This window comes from Vulpes vulpes, chromosome 14, assembly GCF_048418805.1.
Source record: "Vulpes vulpes isolate BD-2025 chromosome 14, VulVul3, whole genome shotgun sequence".
NCBI classification, from domain to species: domain Eukaryota; kingdom Metazoa; phylum Chordata; class Mammalia; order Carnivora; family Canidae; genus Vulpes; species Vulpes vulpes.
Window position 1 is genome coordinate 133,420,851 of NC_132793.1, and position 25,597 is coordinate 133,446,447.

The following is a 25,597-nucleotide window of genomic DNA, read 5'->3' on the forward strand; positions in this document are numbered from 1 at the left end:
GGACACCAGCAAGTTCGCCTCAGTCCATTCCTGAGAGACAGGGCTCTGTTGTCTGGGAATATCAGGAAAAAAAAACAAAAAACAAAAAACAAACCCAAATGTCTCTTCACCACGCCTCCAGACGTTGCTCTGATGGCATCCTTCAGCATACACAGAGGAGTTAAGCCTTATCTTTTGTTTCCAAGAGGCAGCCACATACAGATGATCTGATCTTGTTAAGAAACAGGCATCAACTTGAACTCTGCTGTGATTGCATCTCAAACCCATCAGCTGGTGAAAAGGGAGCTCGGATCAGAAGGTCTGAGCAAAATATTGAAAGCGAGATTACGAGGAATGGTGTTTATTGAAGGGTCAGAGACATGAAAGCAGAATAGACCCAACAAATAGGGTGAAAATTGAAAGTAATTGATAAAGTCTATGCAGAATTTAAGACTTAAGGAAAAGCCTAGGTGAAGAAAACCACATATAGTAATGTCAGGGTTTTCTGGGAACTCAAAGGGAATATTAATTAAGATGCTGCAAGTCAATTCAGGTAAAATAAGGATGAATCCAAAGCCATATATATATATGTGCAGATATATACATATTCATGTCTCTGTGTGTATGTGGGTGTGTGCAGCTATCTCTGGAACATAAAGAGAGGTAGGAGAACAATTCTGGCTTCTGATTTCTCTCGCTGAAAGGAATTGAAACTTTGCTATTAAGGTGATTTCCGCGTCATTTTAGCACGGCAGCACCAAGAAAATCCCCCAAATACTATAAAGACTGGTTTTTCAATTTCCAGGCCAAAGGAAAATGATTGAAGTTTTAGATGACTATGAAATCATTTCCCAACCATGTTTAATTTTGTGTAGCGTGGAAGAGGGGAAATACCTGCCCACGTTTATGTCTTTCCATGCATACAAAGTTTGGCTTCCAAATAGTAAACAGTATAATCTTTTCGGACACACGTTCTAGAAATAATATGCCACAACGTGTCAGAATGGTCGCCTTGGAAATCGGTGTAATTCTTCTAGCGATCCTGCACTTGCTGGAAGTTCTTTGGAAATGCCTGTTTCTTCATTCTTTCCATAGATAATTGCAAGCCTTGAGAAAAGGAAAGCCGTTTTCTTTAATCAAGTATATTTATTGAGCACCTACTGTCAACCAGGCATCCTGCTAGGTATCAAGGATGTGGAGATCAGTAAGACACAGGTTAGGTCTAAGCAGGCAGATCTTATTATTTTATTGACTCAACACCACGTTACCAAGCATGTTTGCCCATCTTATTTGTTAGACTTGGTTCTTTCCAGAACTCAGATCTACCCTCAAAGAATCAGGTGTGATACTACTAAGGGTATTCAAAATGAATTCTAATTTTTTTAAAAGATTTTATTCATTTATTCATGAGAGACACACAGAGAGAGGCAGAGACACAAGCAGAGGGAGAAGCAGGCTCCTTGCAGGGAGCTGGATTGCAGGACTCGATTCCAGGACCCCAGGATCACAACATGAGCCAAAGGCAGATGCTGAACCACTGAGCCACCCAGGTGCCCCATGAATTATAGTTGTTAGCAATGAGCAACTCCCAAATAGAGATTGTGTAAGACATTTGGGCAATGATGGAATAATTGTTTAGCTTCCCCACCGTTGTGGCAAAGGACTCACTTGAATGGCAACTTTAATATTTTTTAATCATTCGCTTTATATTTTCATATGTACTCTCAACAGTGTGTGTGTAATATATTATATATCGTACATATATATTCTTTGCACATGCACACACACTGTGCTTTCTACATACACCTTAAATCTCAAAACCTTTTCTCTGAGATGCTCATTTGTCTGTTGCCATTTTCTCCCATTTTCCAGAATCCTAGGGAATCGGGTGGCTGAACTGGAGAAAAAATTAAGAACTCTGGAAGTTTCTGGTTTGTGGAGTCTTCCAGGTAAGCCAACTTCATGAAAGTTATTTTCCTTTTTTTTTTTTTTTTAAAGGCAGCCCTCACATAATTATCCTTTTATTTGACGATCATTACTGAGAAATTTATAAGCACTTTAAACTTAGAAGCCATCAGTTTTGAGGAAATCAGAAAAACTCAGTAAATATGCAAGTTTTCATCTGTGAAACAATGACATCTTGCTGGCCTAAATTCAGAAATTGTCATTGTCTATGTGTACGTTTTATTTTTCACCTTTGCAAATATAGTAAATTGTTTCATTTTTTTTACCCATAGGTATCTTAAAAAGACTTGTTCGTTTGAATTATCATCCCTAAAATTGAATATAAGAATGTGCAGAGATTTGTTCAATTTACTTATCAGTCCTAAAAATAAATATAAGAACTGACAGAAATGTGCTCTATTTAATTATCATTCCCCAAAAATGAATGAATCACACCTAAAAATAAATATGCTGACAAAAATTTGTTCTATTATCATTCCTAAAAATGACTGTAAAAATGAGTTTAAGAACCTTCTTCCCCCCTCTCTGCCCCTACCCCATTTTATGCAGCTCTAAAATCAAAATTTCCTTTGGAGATTTTTTTTTTTCCTACAGTTGTACATGTTGTGAGGAAACTCTGCTGTTTCACTTTAATTAGCTATATTTATCCTAATAAATACCCCCTTTATGAGACCCCCCCAGCCTCTATTCCCCTTCTCTTTACACTCTCCAGAAACTTGTATTTATCATTCTCCACCCCCTCCCTTTCCCTGGAAGCAGGATTGTACATATATTTTTAGTTACTTAACCTTTCTGCACAAACCAGCCTCCTCTACCCTTGAATCATATCAGTTGCTGCCCTGTTGTAATGTTCGAGAAATGAAAATTGCCATAGGGACACGGACAACAACAGGTTTTCTTAATGTAAATCTGAATAGGTGCCTTAGGTTGCCTGCAAGTGCATTTCATAAATTGGAAGTTTTAACAGAGATTCCTTGAACTTGATGTCAAAAGACCTAACAGAACTAATTAGTGGCAAGTGCCATTCTGGGGATTTGAATGATCCATTTTGCACGAGAACCTTTTGATGCCGTTAAAACCTTATCTTCTTTGAAGGCCTTTCTTTTTATTGCATTGAATTTCAACACAGTCAGGCAAATTTATCGTTTATTTGTGCAGTCAGATTGCTATTTCTGTGCATGTACTGGAGTTTTGACTTTTTTCCCCCTTCTCCAAATGACTTAGTGAAATTTCACGATGTTTTATTTCTACAATTTATGTAAAAAGATGGAAGTTGAATAAGTAAAGGAACGCTGAGAATTTCCTCTCTCTGGTGTTGTTTGGTCTGGGTTGGAATGGCTATTATGCATTAACAATTCTTTCTTTCCTCCTTTTTTGCTGCCTGAAGGCCTGAGCTACAATGTTTCAGTAGGATTCGGGAGTATGTTCTGTTTAAAATATTTGTGTTTGTGGCTAATATCAGCAGTGCATTAATGTCATCCCTGCATGTAAATAAATAGAAATGCATTCTCTATGTATCATTGCACTTTTCTGATTAGAACAGTCAATTGAAATAGAGAATTCAATTAGTACCCGGCAAATATTAAATGGTAAAATGAGCTTTGAGGGACCTGGCTAAATCGATTTTATGCCACAGCCGTGTTTGTTTTAGTACCTGGCCTCCACACAGACACGAAGTGGGGGGACAGGAAAAACAGTGGGGCCTCCCCAGATGTCACAACAAGGCATCGCCTTGTGACATTTTTAAACCACAGAGGGAAATAGTAAGGGAAGGGCCTCTTGCCGTATAAATCCAGTCAGCCCCTTCCATCCGCTCATTGGTTCCTGGTCCCCATTTAACCTACCGAGTAGTGGAGCAAGGGGGAGCAAGGGGCAGCGTGTGCTTTCCTCCTCCCTCCCCTTCTCCACCTCCACCTCCTTCTCATCCTTTCCTCCACCTCTTTCTCTTTTTCTTCCATTTTTCTTCCTTTTCCTCCTCTTCCTCTTCCTCTCCCCACATAGAAGCCGTATCAGTTGCAACCCCCCGGAGGGGAATGAGTCCCAGTAATTTCAGAGAATTGCTAGCTTTCTCTTACTTACGAGCATCTTGAAAGGATCAGTGTTGTCTTTAACAAATCAGTCCATCGGTGTGTTGAAACCTTTTTTTTAAAAAAAAAAAAAAAAAAAAAGATTTTATTTATTTGAAAGAGAGAGCGAGAGAAAGCACAAGCAGGAGGAGCAGGAGAGGGAGAATCAGGCTCCCTGGGGCAGGAAGCATGATGCGGGGCTTGATCCCAGGACCCTGTCTGTGATCATGACCAGAGCTAAAGGCAGATGCTTAACCGACTGAGCCACCCAGGCACCCCTATTGATACCTTTTTGAGCATCAACTTTGCGAATTCGGTTCTGCACCAGGCATTCTAGTCACGCCCCTTGCCCCCCCTCTAAGAATCCAGAGTCCCACTGGGGAAGCGAGATGCGTACAGTGACAAGAAAGCAGAAAGTGATGCATAATTAAGTGCCGAGTGATGAAGGCGTTGGTGTGTGAGTGAAGAATGTGAAGAGTCATCGAATGTCAGACCTGGAAGGATGTGGAGAGCCAAGAGTTCCAGGACGGCCAGCACTTGGTGTATATTATGGAACACCCATTGCCGCGCCAGTGGCAGGCATCGCCAATCAATCGCACGGCCCTTGCATGCTGCTTACACATGTGGCCCTCAGAACAGACGTCCCCACTGGTTTTCCAGGAAGCCACCTCCTGGCTAGAGTTGACACATGAGAGCAAACATTTCCCCTTCCCTGATCTAGTCTAACCCTCTCATTTCAGATGAAAAAGAACCAAGGCTTGGGAAATGAGAGGGTACCGAAGGCTGCAGGGGCTGGTATTGGACTCAGGTGTTTCCACCTGTGCTGGGGAACCGCAGTTCAGAGAAGAGAGGAATGGGAGGGGGGGGCAGTGAGGTCAGTTGGGGACTGGTTTCCAAAGCAAGATGGACTGGAGAAGACGGATTCAGAAGCCAGAAGAGTCTCCCCTGAGACTCCGAGGGGCAGGGGTGAAGTCGGCCTTCCTCCGAGACAGAACTGCTGCTGGACTTCGAGTGTACAAGGACTATTCTTTGGATCTCTTCTCCCTCCCTTTTCAGTCTCAGCCAACAAATACGTGGTTCTCCACGTTGTTTGATAGGGTTGGGGAGAATTTGTGATCTTGCTGGGAAACAGGCAAGTTTGACAAATGTCCCAGCCCGTGTGGAGAAGTCATCTGGATAGCAGAGCATATTCCAGAGTGTTTAATCGGTTCCCAGGAGGTGGGAAGGCACGGGCTCCTGTGAGAAATCAGGGTGCTGGGTGGGGGGCAACCGACCTGGTCCCCTAGGAGGGAATGACACCCCTCTCCCCAGCCTCAGTTTCCCCAGCCCTTTGCTAGCCTCTGCAGGGAGGGTGGTGCTTGGGGGCTCTGACGGGAGGTTTCCTGGATGTGCTCCTGCTCCAAAAAGAAACCCTCAAAGCCAGAAAAAAAAAAAAAAAAAAAAAAAAACCTGGCAAGAGCAGAGCCTGGCTCTTCGAGTTTTTCATTTTAATTCTCTCTTCTCCACTCTAAGCATCAGCCTGAGGAGGAAAATGTGCAATTTTGAACGTGCTTGGTACATTTGGGAGGAGGGGAGGAGGGATGCTGTGTTACAGGGAGCCAGGAGGGCTTCCAGGCACTCAAGTGCCAGCAAGTGGAGGGGCTGCGGCTTGACTCCGTGTGGGCCACCTCGCCCACCCCTCCTTGTCCAGGCCCAGGCACCAAAATGAAACAGTGAGACGGTACGTTATCGGGTTGGAGCTCATGTCCCTCAGCATAGATGGAAGCCAGACTGAGCAACAGCGGGGCAGGCTTCTGGGGAGGCCTGCAGGTCCTTCCAGCACTTGCAAGAAGGATCAAATCTTCTTACCATTTTACCTTCGGGTTAGGACATGATCTCTCCAGGCAGGAATTCCGGGAAGTGCTTATCCTCTCCCCGCCCGCCCCCCACTGTGATGGGCCACGGAGTGGCTTCGCTCCCCTTCTGCTTGTTGCTCCCTCTTGGAGAGGCTGGTGCTGGTCCTGTGTTTCGGCGGAGACCTTGTGACACGGATGATGCTCTGCAGCTGGAGAGGCCCACGGAGGCCTGGCACCCTGGAGAACCCCTCATGACAGGAAGGGCTGAGGGCCTCCCGTAGGGCCACCTTCGCACTCAGCTGAGACGGGCTCCCGGCTCAGCCCGTAATTCTGATTCCTGGGCCACCAGGGCAGAGGGGACTCAGAGGGCTGGTCGGGACACAGAGGGGCAGCGTGTGTCTCTTCCTGCAGGAACAGCCTATCTGCTAGGGAAAGGTGCCTCAAGAAATGGAATCTTCCCTGACTTGGGGACAGCAGCGGTTGCCTTGATCGAGGGAAAGGAAAGAAGTCCACCCTGAGGCGTCTGCTTCGGGGTCCCAGGAACCCTGAAAGTGTTCCCAGCTGGTCCTTGCAGTACGAAGGGAGACCTGATGGCGTGTATTTCTTCCTGAGAGCCTCTTAGCAATATCCCAGCCTGTAGATCTAGTTCTCTTTGGGACACTTCTCCAAACTGCATCCTTAAAGATTTCGGGTTTTTTTCTATGTAAGATAGTAGCTGTGCCAGTGGAGAGCTTCAGGATTGGCTCCCACCAGACTTCTCTTCTGGGATGACCCTCGGCAGAAACCAGAGGGCTCTTTCTGCTTAAAAAAAAGCACCTTTGCCCACCACGACATCAGGAACCCCAAGAATCCATCACCTATTTATTCGGATGTTCACCGGCTATTTATTAAGCACCTACTGTATGCCAAACTCTCTCCTACAGTCTTGGAAATGAAGTTCCCTAATGGGAAGACAGTATTGTAAGCGGACTGAGGGCTCAGAGGTATGGTCCGAGGTCTACCTGGTTCTCTGAAGGAGGATTCTTTAGAACCCTGTAGAGTTCTGTAGACATGCAGAAATACCATTCTCTCTACAGAAATACCATTCTGTGTCTGCTGAATCTGAAACAGGGTAACATCACAAAGCTTTGGGGTCCCCGATCTGAGCCCCAGGTTTAGTGGCTTGGCTTTAGAAAAGGTCATGCTCAGAGTTGGACAGCTAAGGCTGGAGCACAGGCTGGGACCACAGACCGGGGCGGGGCGGGGGGGTGTTTCGTTTCCGGCACTGCCGTTGCCACCAAGGGAATAACCAGGCCTTGTGGACAGAAGTCAGGGATCAGATCCACTTGTTGTGCTCTCCTGACCCCTGGGCAGCATCCCTTCATGTCCACGTGTTTTGTGTCTGTGTGTCTGTGTTCACGATGCCCGTGTTTCAAAGCCATGCTTCCCTGCTCCTGGCTTCCAGAACTTGCCATGGCCCCAACAGTAGAGGCATAACAGTCTTTCCCTCAACCCCTCTGTCCAGTCGCAAACTTCATACAGATAAAAGGGTTTGGCTGGAACGGGACTCTATGTCCTAACAATCTGGGGAAACCTGATACCACCTGCCTTATGACAGAGTCAGTACTTGGTCTAAATGACCACAGTGGATTAAACCAAAGGTAGTGTATATGGCAGTGCTGTCTACACTGTAACAGAATAATTTCAAAATATGTGTATTGAGCACTAATGAAGTGCTTAAGTGCTTTCCCTGGATCAGTTCACTTCATCACCACCGCCCAACGAGGTGGGCGCTGCCCATTTTACAGATGAGGACTCCGAGGCCAGGTGGCTTGCAGGAGGTCAACCCACTAGCAGGCAACGGAGTCCAGAACACAAACCCCATAGTGTGGCCCCAAAACCCACACTCCGAAACACTCTGCTGTGGTTAGGCCTATTGTCATCTCACCCAGATCAAAGCCACTCAGTTTTGAGCCAACCTAACAGGCTGCCCTGCAATGATGGCATTTGTGGGAGGCCGCGTCCTGAGCAGACTCTCAGGACCCCCAGACTGGCCCTGGCCCTCACTGCCTGGTCCTCACACTACAGAAGGAACCTGCTGGCCACCTCCCTTCCACAGCATTACCTATGATTAAAGAAAGTGCCTCGTTCACCCAAACAGCCAGTCGATTGTGTGGGGTGAATATCACCACAAGTCAGCTGGTGACATAATATGTCCATTTCCCCCTTTTCCACAACAGGGAGCAAGGACACCATACTGTTCAGTGACCCCAGTCTTCCCACCATACAGAGGTCAAGATCCCCCCTGCTGAAGTTCATCGAGCAGCCCACTGAGAACAAAGCAAATTCCCAGGACGGTAAGTACACCTTGATTTCTCTGCCTCTGCCCGACCTGGGCCTGGCACGGAGGTGGGCTCAGTGGACGTCAGTTCTTCCCCTTCCTGCAGCTTCTCTGGCGCCGCGAGGTCATCCCTTGCATTTCCTCTTGTTGCCTACATGGTTTGTCTTGTTTGGGGGCTTCCAGCAGAAGAATGCCGGCCTCTGTCCTCAGCATAGTGGCACAGAGGTTGAGAGAAAGGGCTCCGGACTTGAACAGCTCAGGCTCATACTCCACCCCCACATCGTGTTGGCACTGAGAATTTGGACTAGTGACTTCTGTCTGTCGCCTCGCCTCTGTGCTGGTGAGATGATGGAGCCACCCTTGGGGAGATCTTGGCACATTGCCGGGCACAGGGTGTGTGGTGTAGGAATCAGTCGAAAGCAGGATAAAAGCTTCTCCTCTACCAGGCACACCTTCTGGAGGCAGAGTGTCTTGAAGGGGATCACAGGCCCATTGAGGGTGCCAGAGAAGCCCACAAGGGCAAGTCGCAGCTGTCTTCCCATGTGGCAATCTTGTTTCCCCAGCTAAACTATCTTTCCCATCTTTCTAAGTTTTCTTTTGTCATCTTTTGCTACCCTCAGTGTGATTGCCAGCTTCTGGCATGGCCCCAAATGATCCCCTCTTCCTGGTGTTCATGCCCTTGTATATTTCTCTCCACGTTGTATCAGGATTCATCCATGTGACTAATAGGATACAGCATAAGTAATGGTATGTGACTTCGTAGGCCAGGTCATAAAACATATATAGGGTTTTCCTTGCTCTCTCTGTCTTGGGTCATTCTCTCCAAAGGAAGCTGGCTGTCATGTCTTGAGGATACCCAAGCAGTCCCACATGCTGTTCATGTGGTCTGGAACTGAGGCCTTTTAGCCACCAGCCATATGGTGGAAGCAGATTCCCCAGCCCCGGTCAAGCATTCAGATGACAACAGCCCTCCTCAACATTTTAATGATAATTTCATGAGTGACCACTAGTGAGAACCACCCAGATAAACTGCTCCCAGGCTCCTGAGTCTCCACCTGCTAAGTTTGGAAGTCATTTGTGGCACAGCAGTAGGTACCTAATATACCCAGCATGCAGGTGCCAAAGTTCTTTCCTTGATTTCTATATTTTTTCTCCATTTTCTCTTGCTCTGAGTCATGCCTGCAACCATCACCTCTATGAAAATATTCTCAAAATATTTCCCCCCCACTAGGTGCCATCTGCAGACTTTCAGCCTCTTATTTCCCAAAGTGCAAACTTTACCACCTAAATATTCTTTGGACTTCTCAAGTATGATGTCACCAACTCTCCACATTTCCTCCCTTTTTCGTCACTCCCTCAGCTACCCAGCTACATCTGGAGTCACCATTGACCACTGTCAACTTTCCTTCCCCATCCACATCTGGTCTGAGGCCACTCTTTCTTCAGAGTTTCTCACACCTCCATTCCTACCACTTCTGGCTTTGGCTTAACCCTCTTGCTTTCCTCAACAGGAATTCAGTCCCAATCTCCCTGTCTTCTAGACTCTCCCTACTTCATTCCCGTCTTCCCTCTGCTGCTGTAGGATAAAGCTTCTGGAGAACTGCTCTCCAACATGTCTGTATCCTGCTTAGAAATCTCTAGTGGCCCCCAATTGTCTTCCTCTTAACATTGTAACCCTGCCACCTGGGCTGCCCTGTCTTTCTAACCTGATGATTATCTGACCTAAAAACTGTGCTTTTATCAAACTGTACTAACTAGTCGAATCCGTTGCTACCACTGTGTAACAAACCACCCCAACATGTAGAACTGGAAGCAGCTACCATGTACTGTTTATCAGGAGTCTTTGGTTCAGGTGAGCAGTTCTGCTAATCTGAGCTGGGCTCAGCAAGGCTCACTCGTGCATCTGCACAGCTGTTTTGAAGCTTGTCTCAATCATTCATAATAGTGCATAGAATGGTAAGAATAGGACAGGTCTAGGATTTCAACAGAGAGGATCTCCAAGCGTATGCAAGGAGAATTCTTAGAGAGAGAGAGCCCCTGACTCGGGTGGCTTTCACACTGGCCAGAAGGCAAGGCGGCTCTTTCCAGCCAGCAGCACGCGGCTGTTTGCAAGTCTGGCCTGTAACATACCACGGCCCACCGTGCAGGCTGGAGCGTGCCTTGGCCAGTGGTCATCCCATGCCAGCACCCGGTGTCCGCGTGGAGATCTGAAGCCCTCTGTCTGCTCTGAGCTTGCAGAGCCCCTGGGTGGGCCCAGGCCTGCTAAACTGAAATGCAACATGAGCCGGGCTTGATTTTCACAAGGGTAGCATAAGTAATGGCCTGATTCGAAATGATAGCTTCCAGAGTCCCATCATTAGCTCTCATTGTTCCAGGCCTGTCCTTCACCAGTGCGGGTGGGAATAAGGAAGCATTTATGTAGCGGCTGTCAGCGTCTGGGATGGTCTCATCACCGCCGCATCTCTGATTAATTCCAAGTGAAAGAAGCTCCCACTTGGGAGGACAAAGCCCATCGGAGATCAGTTAACAAAAGAAGATGAATGTCCCCTTTGGGCCAATGTGGGAGGGTGACACATTTTTGGGAGACTAACAGTCTTTCTGTGAAGAGCTACTTTTTTCTTCATCTTTTAGAGAAGAATATTTTTTTGTTCTGTACTATTTGTGTCATAAAGCATTTATATCAGCTGATTGCCTCCTCATTATTGATATGTGTTTTGTTATTAATACGTATTAATGACGCTAATTCTGTTTGCTAAAACAGCACAGGATAATTACAATGATTTTCTAATAATATTTCCCCAGGCGGAGCTAGCTCAAAAATCCTTCTTTAATGGAAATGGCAACACTATGTGTCCATTCCCGAAGGAAAACCAGAACTCTCGCAGAATAAGAGTTAACAGAATCACAGAGTTAAAGGAAGATTTTTGTTCCCCCAGCAAGTAGCAAAGGCCTTAGTTATACAGATCAACAGCTGTGGCATTTTCGGTAACTTTTCTTTGTCTCCTGAAAATGACTTGGGTGTACTTTTTAGATATCTTTCAGATAACGAAAGGGTGGAGAGGATTGATAAATCTTGCTGTTGACCCGTAATCTAATCCTGGATGGAGCCTAGCCCCTCTATCTTTATGGTCACGAGGCTCTGAAAATCCAGACTTCCTCAGGAAAGGAAAAAAAAAAAAATTCCCCGATAGGACCAAACAGTAGAATTATGGCCTTGTCCACCTCCTGCTTGCAGCTGTATTTTGACCTCTAAGGGTGGCAGCAGTGTTGCTACCCTCCCTCCAACCCCCAGAAAAGGTTGAAAAGTTCTCCCTGGCAATCTCAGAGGTTTGCCATTTTAAAAAAGATTCATGCGTTTGGACATGAGCAGAATGTCATCTAAAGAAATGGCACAAGGCAAAGTACCAGCGACCAAAAGGCCCCGGTGTAATTTAGACCACCCTTCCTTAGATGTAAATTAAGGTAGAGAAGATTAGCCTGACCCACAGTAAAAACAGCGCAAATGGTTTAGGGGTTAGGTTGTTACAGGTAAGGTTAATTAATTTTTCAGGGGCACCGGAATATACTATTAAGTGTCCTGGAAGAAGTAATTTCATAAGAGTAATTTCCAGAAGGAGTTTATTCATCTCACGTTGGTGAAAAATTTAACTGCAGAAAGGACCGTAATTTACCCATTCTTGCTCCTTGGTTGGAAACTTGCTCATTTTGACTCCGTGTTTCCCATAGCCCCTGTACAACCACCATAAAAATTTTCTTTTGTTAGTATGAAAATTATGTTATTGCTTCCCTGAGCTGCCCCGGATGTAGCTAAATGTGTGAGTTAGAAGTCGTTTTTTTTTTTTTTTTTCCCAAAAGTGCCATTGTAAGAACTTCTTCGGGTCACAAGCCAAATACAGCCTCGAACAAATACCATACGTTCAAGGGCTGCTTTCGTTTATGTACGTGTGGCATCTCCATATCTGATACGTTCGTTTGTTCACACATTCATATATATGTCTGCAGGCCTGAGCATTTAATAAGCTATTTATTGAGTCCCCACTATATATAGAACATTGACAGAGCTTAAACACTGATGGGGAAAAAAATAACAATAAATACAAAATAAAAACTGGTAAGGTACAGGTAAGGTCTTGTACTCCAGGTGATCTTTATAAGCCAAGTACACCTAAGTAACAACTAAAGGGGTGAAAGAGTAAAAAGGTACCACAGGGTTCCCCCGGAGGTCTAGACGTGGCTTTGTGGAGATTAGGGTGCTGTAGAGATGACATCTGCCCGGATTGAGTCCCACGGGCTTTGGAGCGGAAGTGGCGATGGAGCCAGCCGCCTGCCTGCATGACGGAGGCGACACGGCGGCATCATCCACGCAGGCAGAGGCCCAGGGGCAGGGCTGGGGGGAGTGCGGGGCTACAAGGGCAGGAGTTGGGGTGTCAGTAGAAAGGTAGATGGAGGTTGAGTCATTCAAGGCCTAGAACGTCAGGCCAGGAGCTCAGACAGATTAGTGACTACACAAATAGATTTGTGTGTAAAGCTCTTGATGCTTCTTATGCTATAATGTGCACCCAGATCGCCTGGAACCTCGTTAAAGTGCAGATTCTGGGGGCGCCTGGGTGGCGCATCTGCCTTTGGTTCAGGGTGTGACCCCAGGATCCTGGGATCGAGTCCCGCATCAGGCTCCCTGCATGGAGCCTGCTTCTCCCTCTGCCTGTATCTCTGCCTCTCTCTCTGTGTCTCTCATGAATAAATAAATTGAAATATTAAATAAAAAAATGCGGGCTCTGAACCAGGAGGCGTGGGGCAGGGCCTGAGATCCTACATGTCTTAACAAGCTCCCAGGCCGCGGTGCCACCACTCTTCGCGGACCCCACTTGCAGTGGCAAAGTTTTAGGCGAGGTCCCTCCCCAGGCCATTTGGATCAGAGCGGGGGGAGGGGGGGGGGAGACAAGAAGCAAAGAAACCCATTAGGAACGAAGGTACATTATTCTGGCTGAACTGATCTGGTTATTTTCTAAAAAAAAAAAAAAAAAAAAAATCAAGGCTTGCGTCACTTGCACATTTGTATGTTCGTGGGTTTCACTGTAATACGAGCAACAGCGTCAGTTTCAGGTACAGGAAAGTTCCCGAAGTCAGTGAGCTCCTGGGACAGTAAGACGCTGCTGCCCGTCACTACAGCAGGTGGGAGACAGGATACAGTAGACCTGGTCAAACTTCTGTCCCTGGGGCTTTGTCTGTGGACATCGAAAAGGCTAAAGAGAAAGAAAATGGCTTTTTTGGAACGGGGGAGGCAAATTTGTACCAGAGGTGTGGGGCCTGGGGTGTGGGGACAGTGGTCAAGGTTGAGTCGCCCCTCCTGCCCCCCGTGATTCCAGTGTGCCAAGCATCGCACCCACCACTTCCGTCTCCCACCACCCGTTCCTGCGTCCCTTCATCTCAGTCCCATTTCAGGCCTAACGGTGCATCAAAGCTCACTAACATTTCATTTCTTCTGGAGTTTCTCAGAGTTTTTAACTCTGGGGTTCAGCACTTGTAAATGCTTGATTAGGTTAATAAAGCCTCACGACCACATGCAGTCACTTAATTAAATAAATCGATGCTCAAAACACACACTGTTCTTACTAACAGATACCTTTATGCACCATCTGCATGGTTAAAATGGAACACGCGTAGAATAATATTGTCACATGTGTAGAAATCCTAGGCTGCCTTTTAATTCAAACTTTTTAGACTGAGCGACTTTTTAGGCTGCAAGTAATTAGCCTTACACACTTTTGAATGCCGAGCCTTTCTAAATCATATAAATAATCCTCAAAAATTCATACAGATCCTACAACTAGTCACCACATTGCTGTCGCCCGCCAGGGTGTAGGTTTATGAACCATCAGGAGTGGTTTGCACTTGCTTTCTGAATGCTCACCTGTCCATTGGCTGAGGTGGTGTTAAGTCAAATCCAGCTGAAATTTTGGGGAAATGCACCTCGTGACTTATATAGAGAGGCCTTAGAAATCCAGCCGTGCCCGGGGAGGGTCTGCCTTGAGAAAGGAGAGGAAGAGGCAGGTGCAAGAAGCCATGAGTGTCTTCATCAGCCGAGGCGCCTCTAACAAGAGACTATCAGGGGAGCCTCATGAACAGCAGATATTTATTTCCCGCAGTTCTAGAGGCTGGGAAGTCCAAGATCAGGGTGCTGCTGGCAGGTTCAGTGTCTGGTGAGGGTCCTCTCTACTGGACTTGCCGAGAACCATGTGCTGTGTCCTCAGCGGCAGAGAGAGAGAGAGACAGACAGACAGACAGAGGGAGAGAACAAGAACTCTGCTGTCTCTTCCCCTTCTAAAGGGCACTAATCCCATGATGGGGCCTTCACCCTCATGAGCACATTTAAACTGAATCACCTCCCAGAGGCCACACCTCCTAATACCATCACTTTCAGGATTGGGGTTTCCACGTTCAAATTTGGGTGGTGGAGAGGTTGCTTTTGGTTCATGGCCCAGGGGGCATAAGTACTACCCGGCGGTTGATGGGTAGGAAAAGAGAGAACAGTAATACAAGGTGTGAAGCCCAAATCGCCACGAACCCAGTCCTGGCATGGCAGGCCCCAGGACACCTACTGGGGGAGGCTGAAGGGGGAGGAGGTTTCCAGATCATCCAGGTCGGGGAATCCAGTTGGCAGCCAGAAACCCGGAGGTGCATCGCCGGCAGAAAGGGGTCAGAGCCACAGACACAGATTTGGGGGCCGAATTGAGGTCATGAGACTGCCAGGGAGTGAGAGTGAATGAAGACAAGGGAAACGCACGGCACATAGCTGAGGGGGGCCCACTCTGAGGGGCCAGACGGAGATCTGGAACCCAGGAGGCATCCAGAGTAGGCTAAATAATGGCCCCTAAAGATCTCAGGTCCTAATTCCTGGAACCTGTAAATGTGGCCTTTGATGGGTGAAAGCACGTGCCAGCATGATTGATTTACTTTGAGACAGAGGATTATTCTGGATTAGCTGGAGAGATTATTCCGGATTAGCCAGATGGGTCCTAAATGGACTCCTATGCCTCCTTGTAAGAGGGAGGCAGACGGAGATTTGGCAGACACAGAAGAGAGAAGGCAGCGTGACCACGCGGCAGGGGTGGTTGGAGGGATGCTGTTGCAAGCCACGGAGCGCTGGCAGCCACTAGAAGCTGAAGAGGCAGGGGACACATCTTCCCTCTAGAGCCTCCAAGGGCGTGTGGCTTTGGTACTGGCCCAGCGAAAGCCATTTTGGACGTCTGACCTCAAGAATCATAAGAGAATAAATGTGTGTTCTTTGAAGCTGCTGAATCTGTGGTAATTTGTTCCAGCAGCTACGGGAAACGACTACGGCATCCTTACCGAGCTAGGTTGAGGGAGAAACAGAAGGATACAGTGTTTGGGGAACCAAAGGGAGAGAAGCTCGAGAGGTGGATGTGGCCCTTAGAAACATGCTACAGAGGAGACAGGAGGGGACGGAGAGGAGCGTTGGATGTGGTGACAGCGCTGGCTGGTAGGAAGGACGCAGGCCAGACGGAAGGATCTGAGCTGTGAATCAGCGCCGGGCAACGGAAGCCATGGACGGAGGCTCGTAGGTCTACAGCGTAGTGCGGAAAAGGAAAGCCGAGACCGTAACTGGTGATAAAATCTTGCGGGTTGCATATCTTACCTTTTTAAATTAATAATACAAGCACATGTTTATTGTTTTAAAGATTTTTATTTATTCATGAGAGACAGAGAGAGGCAGAGACGTAGGCAGAGCGAGAAGCAGGCTCCCTTCGGGGATCCCGATGCGGGACTCGATCCCAGGACCCCGGGGTCACACCCTGGGCTAAAGGCAGACACTCAACCATGGAGCCACCCAGGCGTCCCACAAGCACGTGTTTAAAATATAAATGACACAGAGGGGCAAATGGGTGGCTCAACTGGCTACACATCCGACTCTTGATCTCAGCTCAGGTGTTAATCTCACGGTCTTGAGTTCAAGCTCTGCCTTCAGCTCCGTGCTCAGCGTGGAGCCTACATAAATACATAAATAAATAAATAAACAAATAAATAAATAAATACATAAAAATGAATGAATGAATGAGTGAAATGTAAATGACACAGAAAGATATAAAATTAAATTTAAAGTCTTCGTCCATGCTTGTTTTCTGTCCTGACCCTCAGCTTGCCCCCCTAGACACAACTTACAAGTTTTAGTGTACACCACCAAAAAAATTTATTACGACTCTGCGAATATAAACAAAATCTGAGGGGCACTCAGATTCTCTCTAGGTTTCTGCTACAAAAAAAGCAATGTCCTGGGGCACCTGGCTGGCGCTGTCAGTTAAGCATCCGACTCTTGGTTTTGCCTCAGGTTGTGATCTCGTGGGTGGTGAGATGGAGCCCTGAGTTGGGCTCCGCACTCAGTGGGGAGTCTGCTTGAAGATTCTCTCCCTCTGCTCCTCCCTTCTCTCTCTCTCTCTCTCTCAAATGAATAAATAAATAAATCTTAAAAAACAAAAATAAAACCACGATGCCATAGTGAGCATCTAGGTACATATATCTTGAAATTTTTGGGCCAACATCCACAGGTAGATTCCTAATCATGAAAATGCTGATTCAAAGGGTAAACGTCGTTAGGATTGCGACAGAGACTGCCTACATGCCCTGTCCCAGCGTTTTGCTCATTTGTATTCTCCTCTGTAATGTATGATCGTACCTGTTTCCCCACATCCTCAGCAACACTGAGCTTTAGCAAACCTTTTAATTTTTCCAGTCCAGTAGATGAAAAATTGCATCTCTTTGCAATTTCGGTATCTTTAGTTAGCTCGATGTCGTCGTTTCTCAGGTTTGCCCTCCATTTGTATTTCCTTGCGGACCGCTTGTTTTCGTTCGGTGCTTAAATATTTGTTGAACACTGTGGTGCATTCAAATGAACCAACTCCGCAGACAGTAACATCGATCAATCTCATACACTTAGAGCCACACAGACGCGAACCAGGATATACAGTACGGTCCTCGTGCACCGACTCCAAGGACCGTGCAAAACTCCTCTTTTGGTGTCTCGTGCAGGCTAGTGGTCACTCTTGGCAGTAGAGCAGCTGGGAAGGAACCTAGGGGAGGAGACTGGGAAGTGGCTGTAGGGGGTTGGTGATATTTCGCCCCTTGTCCTGGTTGCTAGTTCCATGGGTGTGTCCCCAGTGTGCAAGTTCAGTGAGGGGTAGACTTAACGATGGGCACACTTTTATGTATGTTATCCAAAAAAGGAAAGTGAGGAACTTTTTATCAACATTCTTGAATGCTTAGAATATGCCAAGCACTATGAACAAGTCAGGTGAGCCCCCCCACCCCCCACCCCACTGCTTACATTCTGGAATAAGATAAACATGTAAAATGCTGAGCCCCGAGCCCGACTCAGAAAAGCACTAAACCGCGTCAGCTGGCATGATTCACTTTGGGGGGGGGGGCCCTAGGTGCCTGCAGAGACTGCAGGATAGCACAGACTGCATGGAAGGACACACAGACATGAGAGAACCGTAGGAAATGAGGCTGCGGGCGGAGATCTACGTGAAAGGAATGAAAATGGATCCTGGATGCAGCGAGGCTCCGGGGAAAGGTCCCAGGCAGGCAGATGATGGTCAGAACGGGTCAGCGATTTCTCACCATCCTGAGTTCTCCCTCAGCTTCCCCGAGTCCCAGCTGCCAGCCTGAAAGCATCCCCGTGTATCCGAGGCCTGCCAGGTCCCATTGGGGATACCCAGAAGTGTTCCCCAGACTCCTTCCCCTGAAACCAGCCCCGTGAGACTCTTCCATGCATTTCACCCCTGTTTGGCCTGAAGACTAAGAAAACCTTGACCTCTGGGAACCTCAGAGCCTGACATTGAATGCACACAACCAGGCGCTGGGAGGTGGCAGCCAAAGTGTGGCTCAGGCCTGCAGAGCCACCGCTGCTTAGGTCTGGAAGGGACATCGGAGAGTCCTGCCCCTCGTTTTGTGTCTGAGGAAAGGAGGCCAGACAAGTTCTCCTGATCACAGAGTAGTGAGGAGGAGGATGGGGCTACACACCAAGTTCTCAGGACCCCGTTCCCTCCCATCCCCTGCCAGTCTAGTTGGGCTCAGAAATTTTTTATTTTTTTTAAACATTTTATTTATTTATTTGAGAGAGAGAGAGATCACGAACAGGGTGGAAAGGCAGAGGGGGAAGCAGACTCCCTGCTGAGTGAGGAGTCCGGTGCAGGACTCGATCCCAGGACCCTGGGTCTGTGACCTGAGCCAAAGCCAGAGGCTTAACCAACTGAGCCACCCAGGCACCCTGAAAATTTCTGATATTTAGAGAAAAGGTTTGGGCAGAACAATTTCATTAGGAGGGGTGGGGAGCTTAGCATTTCTTTTGCATGTAGCACTTACTGAAACTGAAGAGAGGCACCTGGGGGGCCCAGTGGTTGAGCATCTGGCTTCGGCTCAGGGCATGATCCTGGGGTCCTGAGATCGAGTCCCACATCAGGCTCCTTGCAGGGAGCTTCCTTCTCCCTCTGTCTGTGTCTCTACCCCTCTCTCTGTGTCTCATGAGTAAATACATAAATAAAATCTTTGTTAAAGAATTTAAAAAGAAACCAAAGAAGCATCCGCAGTCTGCATCAAAGGATGAGGTGCTGTTGGTGAATGGGAGGACGGAGGACCCTAAATCCCTCCCACACTGTTCTCTCCCTCTCCCACCCGGAAGGCCACCAGCACCTCCTTTCGTTACTAAACATCCCAGGTCTTTGCTGAGCCGCGGGATCTGCAGAACCTCTGTCCGCAATTGAGATGCTTCCCCAGGAGGCTCGGCTGGGGGGGAAGCAGGAGAGGGGCAGGTGCCGGGAAGGGGTGGCTGCGGACCACGGCCTCTGCTCCCCTTCCCTCCGCCGGTGACCCCGCAGTCGCCGGGGTGGCTGCTTCCTCTGTTACCCCGCGACCCCGATCCCCCGCAGCGGCCTTGCCCGCCTCCGAGCCCCCGTGACGTGGGCCCGAGGTCGGGAGGAGAGACAGGTGAGGCCAGAGGTCTGACGCCGTCCGGCTCTGTTTCAGGGGAGGATCCGAAGCCGGATGGCGATGAAAGCCGGGGCGCCCCGGAGGATGCGGGCAGGCTGGCTGTCCGAGCCCCGGCGAGCCAGAGCCACGGGGACCGGTGCGACCCCTCGGTGGCCTCCGAGGAAGAAGGGACCGACAGGCTGGTGGGGGAAATCACGACAATGACAGAGGCACAGACAGCGCTGGAACCAGAAGGGCTCAGCCGAGCGAGCCCCGGGGTGGCCCGGAGGCACCAGATGGCCTGCAGGGGGGACGCCCCCAAATCTCGCCCGGGCTCCTTTGAGTCCAGCCGGGCAGCAGCCGGAGCCTCGGCCCCAGGGGACAGCAAGGAGCCCCCCGGGGGCGGCGGCGCGAGCAGGAGCGCCCTGCAAACCTGAGGGGCGAGGGCTCCGCGGGGTGACACGCTGGGGCGCGGGGGGCGCAGGAAGCCTCAGAGCAGCCCGGGGGAGCCGCTCTCCTGAGACCCGTCCCCCCGTCAGCGAGCAACAGGAGGCGCGGGCCCTGCGGCACCCTGACTCTCCTGACGGTGCCGCCACAGTCTGATTTATTAAATGCGGGTCCTCAGGCTCCTCGGTGTCATCTCTTTCTGCGGGAGACGCCCCGCCGTGGACACGGCCAGGCCCAGAGTCGCGGCGGCCACACGGCTCCCCGCCCGCGTTAGTTTTATTAGAGGTAAGATGTTTTTCTATTAGCGTTTAATGTCGATCAAAATTATGGGAAGAGCTAGAAACGGATGCGGTTTTTCATCAGGTCCCCGTCTTTGTGACGGTTCGGCGGCCGGAGAGAAAGGTGTCACTGAGCATAATGGGTCCAGAGGGCCCTCGGCTCTGCCTCCTCATGTCGGGGCCGGGGGGACCTCCCAGCATGGGTGTCCTGGGCACCCTGCCCGCGGCCCTGTCTGTCCTGGCACCGACTGGCAGGCGCCCAGGGGCTTACGCGGGCCCAGAAGGTTGGGTTTCCGGATTGAAATCCACTGTCCCCGTGGAGACCTGTTTGCTGACTGCTAGAGCTGAGTTCTCCGGCCTGTAATTCTGGAGGATTAATCGACCTGGAGTGATGGGAGGGAGAAGACGGGAGGAGGGGGACTCCGAAGGTATTCTGATTTTTTTGTTTCTGAGATAAGAGCCACAACCTGGGAATGCTGCTTCTCTGCATTTAACCTGTGATGCATATAGGGTTCTCTGGCCTGTAGGGTTTTCTGGCCATGTGGGGTTGGGACGAGATAAACAGAAATCACTGCTTAGGGCCAATCCAGTTTCTTGTGCTGCGTGAAACCCTCCGCGCCTCCACACGGTGTTAGGGCTGCGCCCCCCCCTTGCCACCAGGTACTGGGATCTTAGACACAAGACACAGAGCAAGTGGCCCGATAGTGGAAAGACAGAGGAAAACAAAGTAACTTCATTACAGCCTGTTTTGGGGGACTGGGGAACCAAGAATCAAGGGTGGGAGGAGGGAATGTCCAACCTCCTGGTCCTTTCCTTCCAGATAAAGTTAGCTCTTCTAGGCGGCATCTGGAGCTACGGAAAATTGAGGGCTCGTCAAACAATAGACCTATCTTCGAGCTCACCTCAGTTCGTTACCCCCAGAAAGGCCCGATACAAGATCCCAAAGCTCAATACAACCCCCCCTCCCAAGAACCAGAATCGCTCCTTTGAGAGGCTCTCCTGCAGGAAAAAGAGAGGCTCCCGGGGTGGGCAAGATGAAAATTCATCCGAAACATCAGATGTTTACGGCAGGCTTGTGATCCCAGGTGAGCACCCTGCCCGGGGGCGGCCAGCCCGCCACGTGTCACCTCTGGCGTGACTCTGCCAGCGGAGAAGGAGCTCTGTCGGATTTTGTGCTGTCTCACCATGAAGGCAAGCAGGGTGTAGACAAGAAGGTCCAGTTTGGGGCCTGGGTGGGCCTCCAGCTGCCTTCCTACCACTCAGCAGAGGTCACCCCAATAGTGGAATAGGGGCATGTCCGAGGTGGGGCGCTGTTGCTCCTGGACGCACCACCTGCCCCTGCCCCTCAGACCTCGATGCCCCACTCATCCCCCTGCGCTTCAGCGTCTCCCTGCCCCCCAGACCCGCCCCCTCCGCTTCCTCTCCGGGGAGGTGGCTTCTGCAGCTGCAGAGCTTGCACAGGCCAGCAGCCACAGAAATAATTTTCCTGCGGCACTAGGCCTTAACTATCTGCAAATGTTCAGCACTGCTGCATCGTACGCCAGAGCCACCAAAGGAAATCACAGCCAGATTTAATACAATAATAATAAAAAGAAAAATCTCTCCCCACGGAAGCTCTGGTTTTGACACACAGTCGGCCAGGTGTACATCTTTAGGGCCCATTCAATCACCTGCTGGAAAGCAGAGCTTATAATAAACTCCATCACATTCCATCACGGGCAGGGAAACTACTGTGAGTCCCAGAGAGGGTGGGGATCAGGGTGGGGGTGGGGGGCAGGGGGACTGATAACACGAACTGTGTGTGCAGTCTGCCTGGGAGGGTTTTGTGTCACTAGATGGAGTTGGAGCCAATGAGTTGACCCTGTTCACATGTGTAACCTTGACAATGCCCCATATGTCCGTGTGGCACTGTCTCGCCCCTGCCGTTCCAGCCCAACGCGGCTCCTCTGTTCCACAGACATTAAAGGGAGTTTCGGCAATCACTTCTGGCTGTTTTTTGTCTTTCTGAGAGTCATCGTGAAAGTGCACAGCATTCTCTCTCCCCCGCTTCCACCGGGTAACCTTGCATCAGTCTGAGTACCCTCAGCTACAATTCACACTTGAAGAAACTTAAACAATAGGGAAATGAATTCTGTTGCATAACAGGAACTTCAGAAGCAGGATATCCCGGGGCTGGTTTGTTCGCCAAGTCATCAAGGATCTGGGTTTCCATCTGCCTGCCTCAATGTCAGCTACTCCCCCAAGCTGCCAAGAGGGCTGCCACAGCTCCAGCATCAATCACCTGTTCTCGCATTCGTGTCCAAAGGCAAGAAGGAAGTTTCTCCCCCATGTCCGTGTATGCATGTAAGAGCAAGAAACCTAGTTCTTGTCACATGTCATTGGCCAGAATTATCACACGCCTCTGTCTAAACCAGCCCCTGGTGAGGGAGATGGAATTACCGAGAAGGGGGTGGGTTCCTCGGGATCACCATGTGAACGGGACATGCAAACCCTAAAAGCGTGAACGCCAAAACAAAATCAGGTGTCGAGCAACCGTAGGGGCAAGTTGAGACTAGGTGTGCATGGGCCCCCAGGAGCACTGTCCCTGAACCCCACATCTGCTTTTGTTTCATTTTCTTCCCTTAAAAGGGCCAGAATATTGTGCTCCTGAGAGTCTGGAGTTGGGGGGCAGGGCGGCGGTTGGGTGTTGGTGAAGAACAATGCCGCCCCATCTCTGCGCTTCCCTGGCTGCTTTATCATCTGCTCTGTTTTGTCGCTGGGACATTCCCACCTTTGTCGGCCTCTTCAAGTGTGTCTGTCCTTGCGCTATTTTTCCAGCTCAGTTGCTGGCAGATTGCAGAGGAGTCTGGATAAATGAAACGGAGCCGACAGGTCTCTTAATGAAAGCTTGTTTGCACATCCTGCATTTCTCGTGACCGCTCGGTACCGGAGAGCCTCTAGGTGTGGATTTTTACATATGAGCGTGTGTCGTTCTTTTAATTAAGGCCCCTGGCAATGGAGTGGCTGTTTTAAACCGGGCACTTCTCACGCCTAACGCCTCTTTCCATGCCCCCTCTGCCCGCCTTGGTCTCCCCCTTGCAGCTCCACCAGCTACTCCAGAAGCTTCGCTCCCCGAGCTAGCTCGGAGGCCCCCGGTGGCACCCAGCTCAGCCCCGGCTGGAGCTGCTCCACCTGGCAATCTCAAACTAAGTGCATTTTCCCATTATCGATCCTCTTGGGCCGTCGGTCCCCGGCACACGCCACCATCGCGACGAGGAGGTCTTAAGATGGGTTCTGGCATCAGTCATTGGGGTGTTGGGGTGAATCTTTGGACATCCGAAGTGAGGCCCACGGGGGCATTCACACCCCCATTCACCATGGGACACAAAAGGTTCATTCTGTCTTCAGGGAATTTCAAAGACCAGCTACCAGCTGGTTGGTATTACCGTGTTTCCTTAAAATTACAGCAGGCCCTCGCCCCTCTTGGTTTTCTGCTCCTCCAAAAACTGGGGCTTCTCCTCACTCTGTCGCTTTTCTGCAGCCCTTTGGTCAGCCTGGTGTCCTAACTTCTCTTTGAAAAAGGCCCCTCTGAGGGAGTCTGGGTTGCTCAATCGATTAAGCATCTGCCTTCAGCTCAGCTCATGATCTCGGGGTCCTGGGATGGAGCCCCGCATTGGTCTCCCTGCCCAGCGGGGTGGTTCCTGCTCCCTCTCCCTCTGCCCTTGCTTGTTCTCTCTCTCTCTCTCAAGTAAATAAATTATTTAAAAAAAAAAAAAAAAAGTCCTCTCTTTGAGTACCTACTCCCTCTGCCTTCATTCTGGAAGCCTCCATTTGGAAAAAAAATCTCCGTCCTTAATGAATACCGAGGGTACCATGACACGGCTCAGTTAGGATGTCAAAAAGCCAAAAGAACCCTCAGTTAGGATATCAAAAAAGAACCCCCCACACCCTTAACCCACTACTTTAACATATTCCCTTTTTTTTTTCCAGATGTCTTTTTGAACAGGGAAAAATTCAAAAATCAGAGATGCAATAGAGAGCTCAGTAGTGAATCTAATTAGAAATGAAAAGCAGAAAAAATAAGAAGGACCTGTCTCCCGATGTTATGATTGCTCCCAAAAACAAAACAAAGCAAGTTGATACAGCATGAAGGCAATTTAAAACGATAGATACAGATGTGCCGCCTTACGTTGCACAGCCCCTCTCGACTGAGGGGGATTTTTTTTTTTCTTTCTAATAGGGAAAGTTTGTACAATACTGACAAGTTTGACGTTCTGGAATCTACGTGAGCCCAGGAATATATTTTGGATCTTAGCCGAGGCCAGTGATAGCCTATGAAATTTAAAACAATTGGCTTAAAAAAAAAAAAAAGCCACAAACCAGCTGCTATCTTGTAGTTATATTTAAGGAAAGAAGTAACTTCTATCATTTGCAGACCCTATGTTACTGGATTCTACAAACATCATGAACTATATCTTTTTTGATTACCTGGTATAAATGGTGATTATTATTTGCACCATTTTCTCTCTCTACCCCCATTGCAGGCCCACAATGTAGGCTGTTCCTTCTAGCATACTGTAACAACTTATCAGTCGCAATCTGTCACCTAAAATTATTAGATCATACGGCAGTCGTGAAAATTATGGAGAATGTAAAGATTTTATGCATTCAGTCAAAAATGCCAGATCTAAAATCAGTTGGTTTATTTCCTGCAGTCTTTCAAGTTGACCAAAGCACTCACTGATTTGCTCTATTTTCTTACGTTTTTAGTGTTTCTGTATATATACGCACTGAAAAGCCCCACTCGGAAAAAAAAAAAAAACTCACTGCAATTCTGAGAAAAAGCTTATCCTAAACATCTAAAGATAGCATTTCTAATTATTGTCTACATTGTGTTTAAACTGTGCAAACTTGAGCATTATTCTCACTTTACCAGCTGTGTCTAGGTAGAGTCATTACATCAAACGCTTCTAATTTTACAAAAAGAAATCAAAACAAGTGTGTGTTTAAGTCTCAGTGACAAATGCAAACCCTGTGAGTCAAACAGGCAAACTGATTAGCAAGCTGGCTGGGAAGTCAAAACAGCGAATATAAGGAGATTAACAAAACAGATCTGTAAGATGAGAGGGGTAAAAATAGCCTCCAAGGGCCAAGTGGGGTCCAGTGGGCGGGTTGGGTGGCACACATCAGGTTCTGTGCCCAAAACCAGATGCCTGCCTGTACCCCTGGCTCGCAGTCTTCCTTGGTCTCAGAACTCGCTCCCGCCCCCTGCCTCCGCCCCTGCACCCCCCCAAAGCTGGGATCAGGGTTCATCCCAGCCAGCCTCTTCACGGATGCGGGAACTTTCTTACAAACCAAAGTGGAAGCAACCTTTCCTTTACTTGAATCCTTCTAGTTGCAGGACACTCATTACCTCACAAGGTAGTCCAATGCCTTAGTAGGTAACTATTTTTCCGACCTTAGCCGTTGCTGTCCATTAGACATTTATTAGACACCTAGGTCTTCGTGCTACGCTATAAAGCTCTCGTAGACAACACTTGGTTTAAGCCTCATGACAATATGATGATCTTCTTTTACAGATGAGAGAAGCCAAGCCCAGAGGGGTGAAGTGACTTACTCAGGTCACACAGCTCCTGAGGGTGGCGGGGCTGGGCTTCCAAACAGGCCTTCCTGCTTGAGGCCTACTGAGCTGTCAACCACCCTGCTAGATGCATACCTCTGCCTCTACGGTGAACTGTAGTTCAC

The 25,597-nt window shown here is 48.7% G+C and overlaps 1 protein-coding gene across 2 annotated transcripts in view; it reads left to right on the top strand.

Annotated features, from left to right (window-relative positions):
- Positions 1-21,855, top strand: part of CCDC149 (coiled-coil domain containing 149) — a 103,174-nt gene extending 81,319 nt beyond the window's left edge. The window contains exons 10-13 of one of the 2 annotated variants that reach the window (XM_072737978.1): positions 1,852-1,928; positions 3,332-3,364; positions 8,065-8,181; positions 19,206-21,855. In XM_072737978.1, coding sequence (XP_072594079.1) covers positions 1,852-1,928; positions 3,332-3,364; positions 8,065-8,181; positions 19,206-19,585 — 607 coding nt within the window. In that variant the 3' untranslated portion in view covers positions 19,586-21,855. The remainder of the gene's footprint in view (positions 1-1,851; positions 1,929-3,331; positions 3,365-8,064; positions 8,182-19,205) is intronic. The other variant, XM_072737979.1, reaches the window with a different exon arrangement.
- Positions 21,856-25,597: the final 3,742 nt, after the last annotated feature.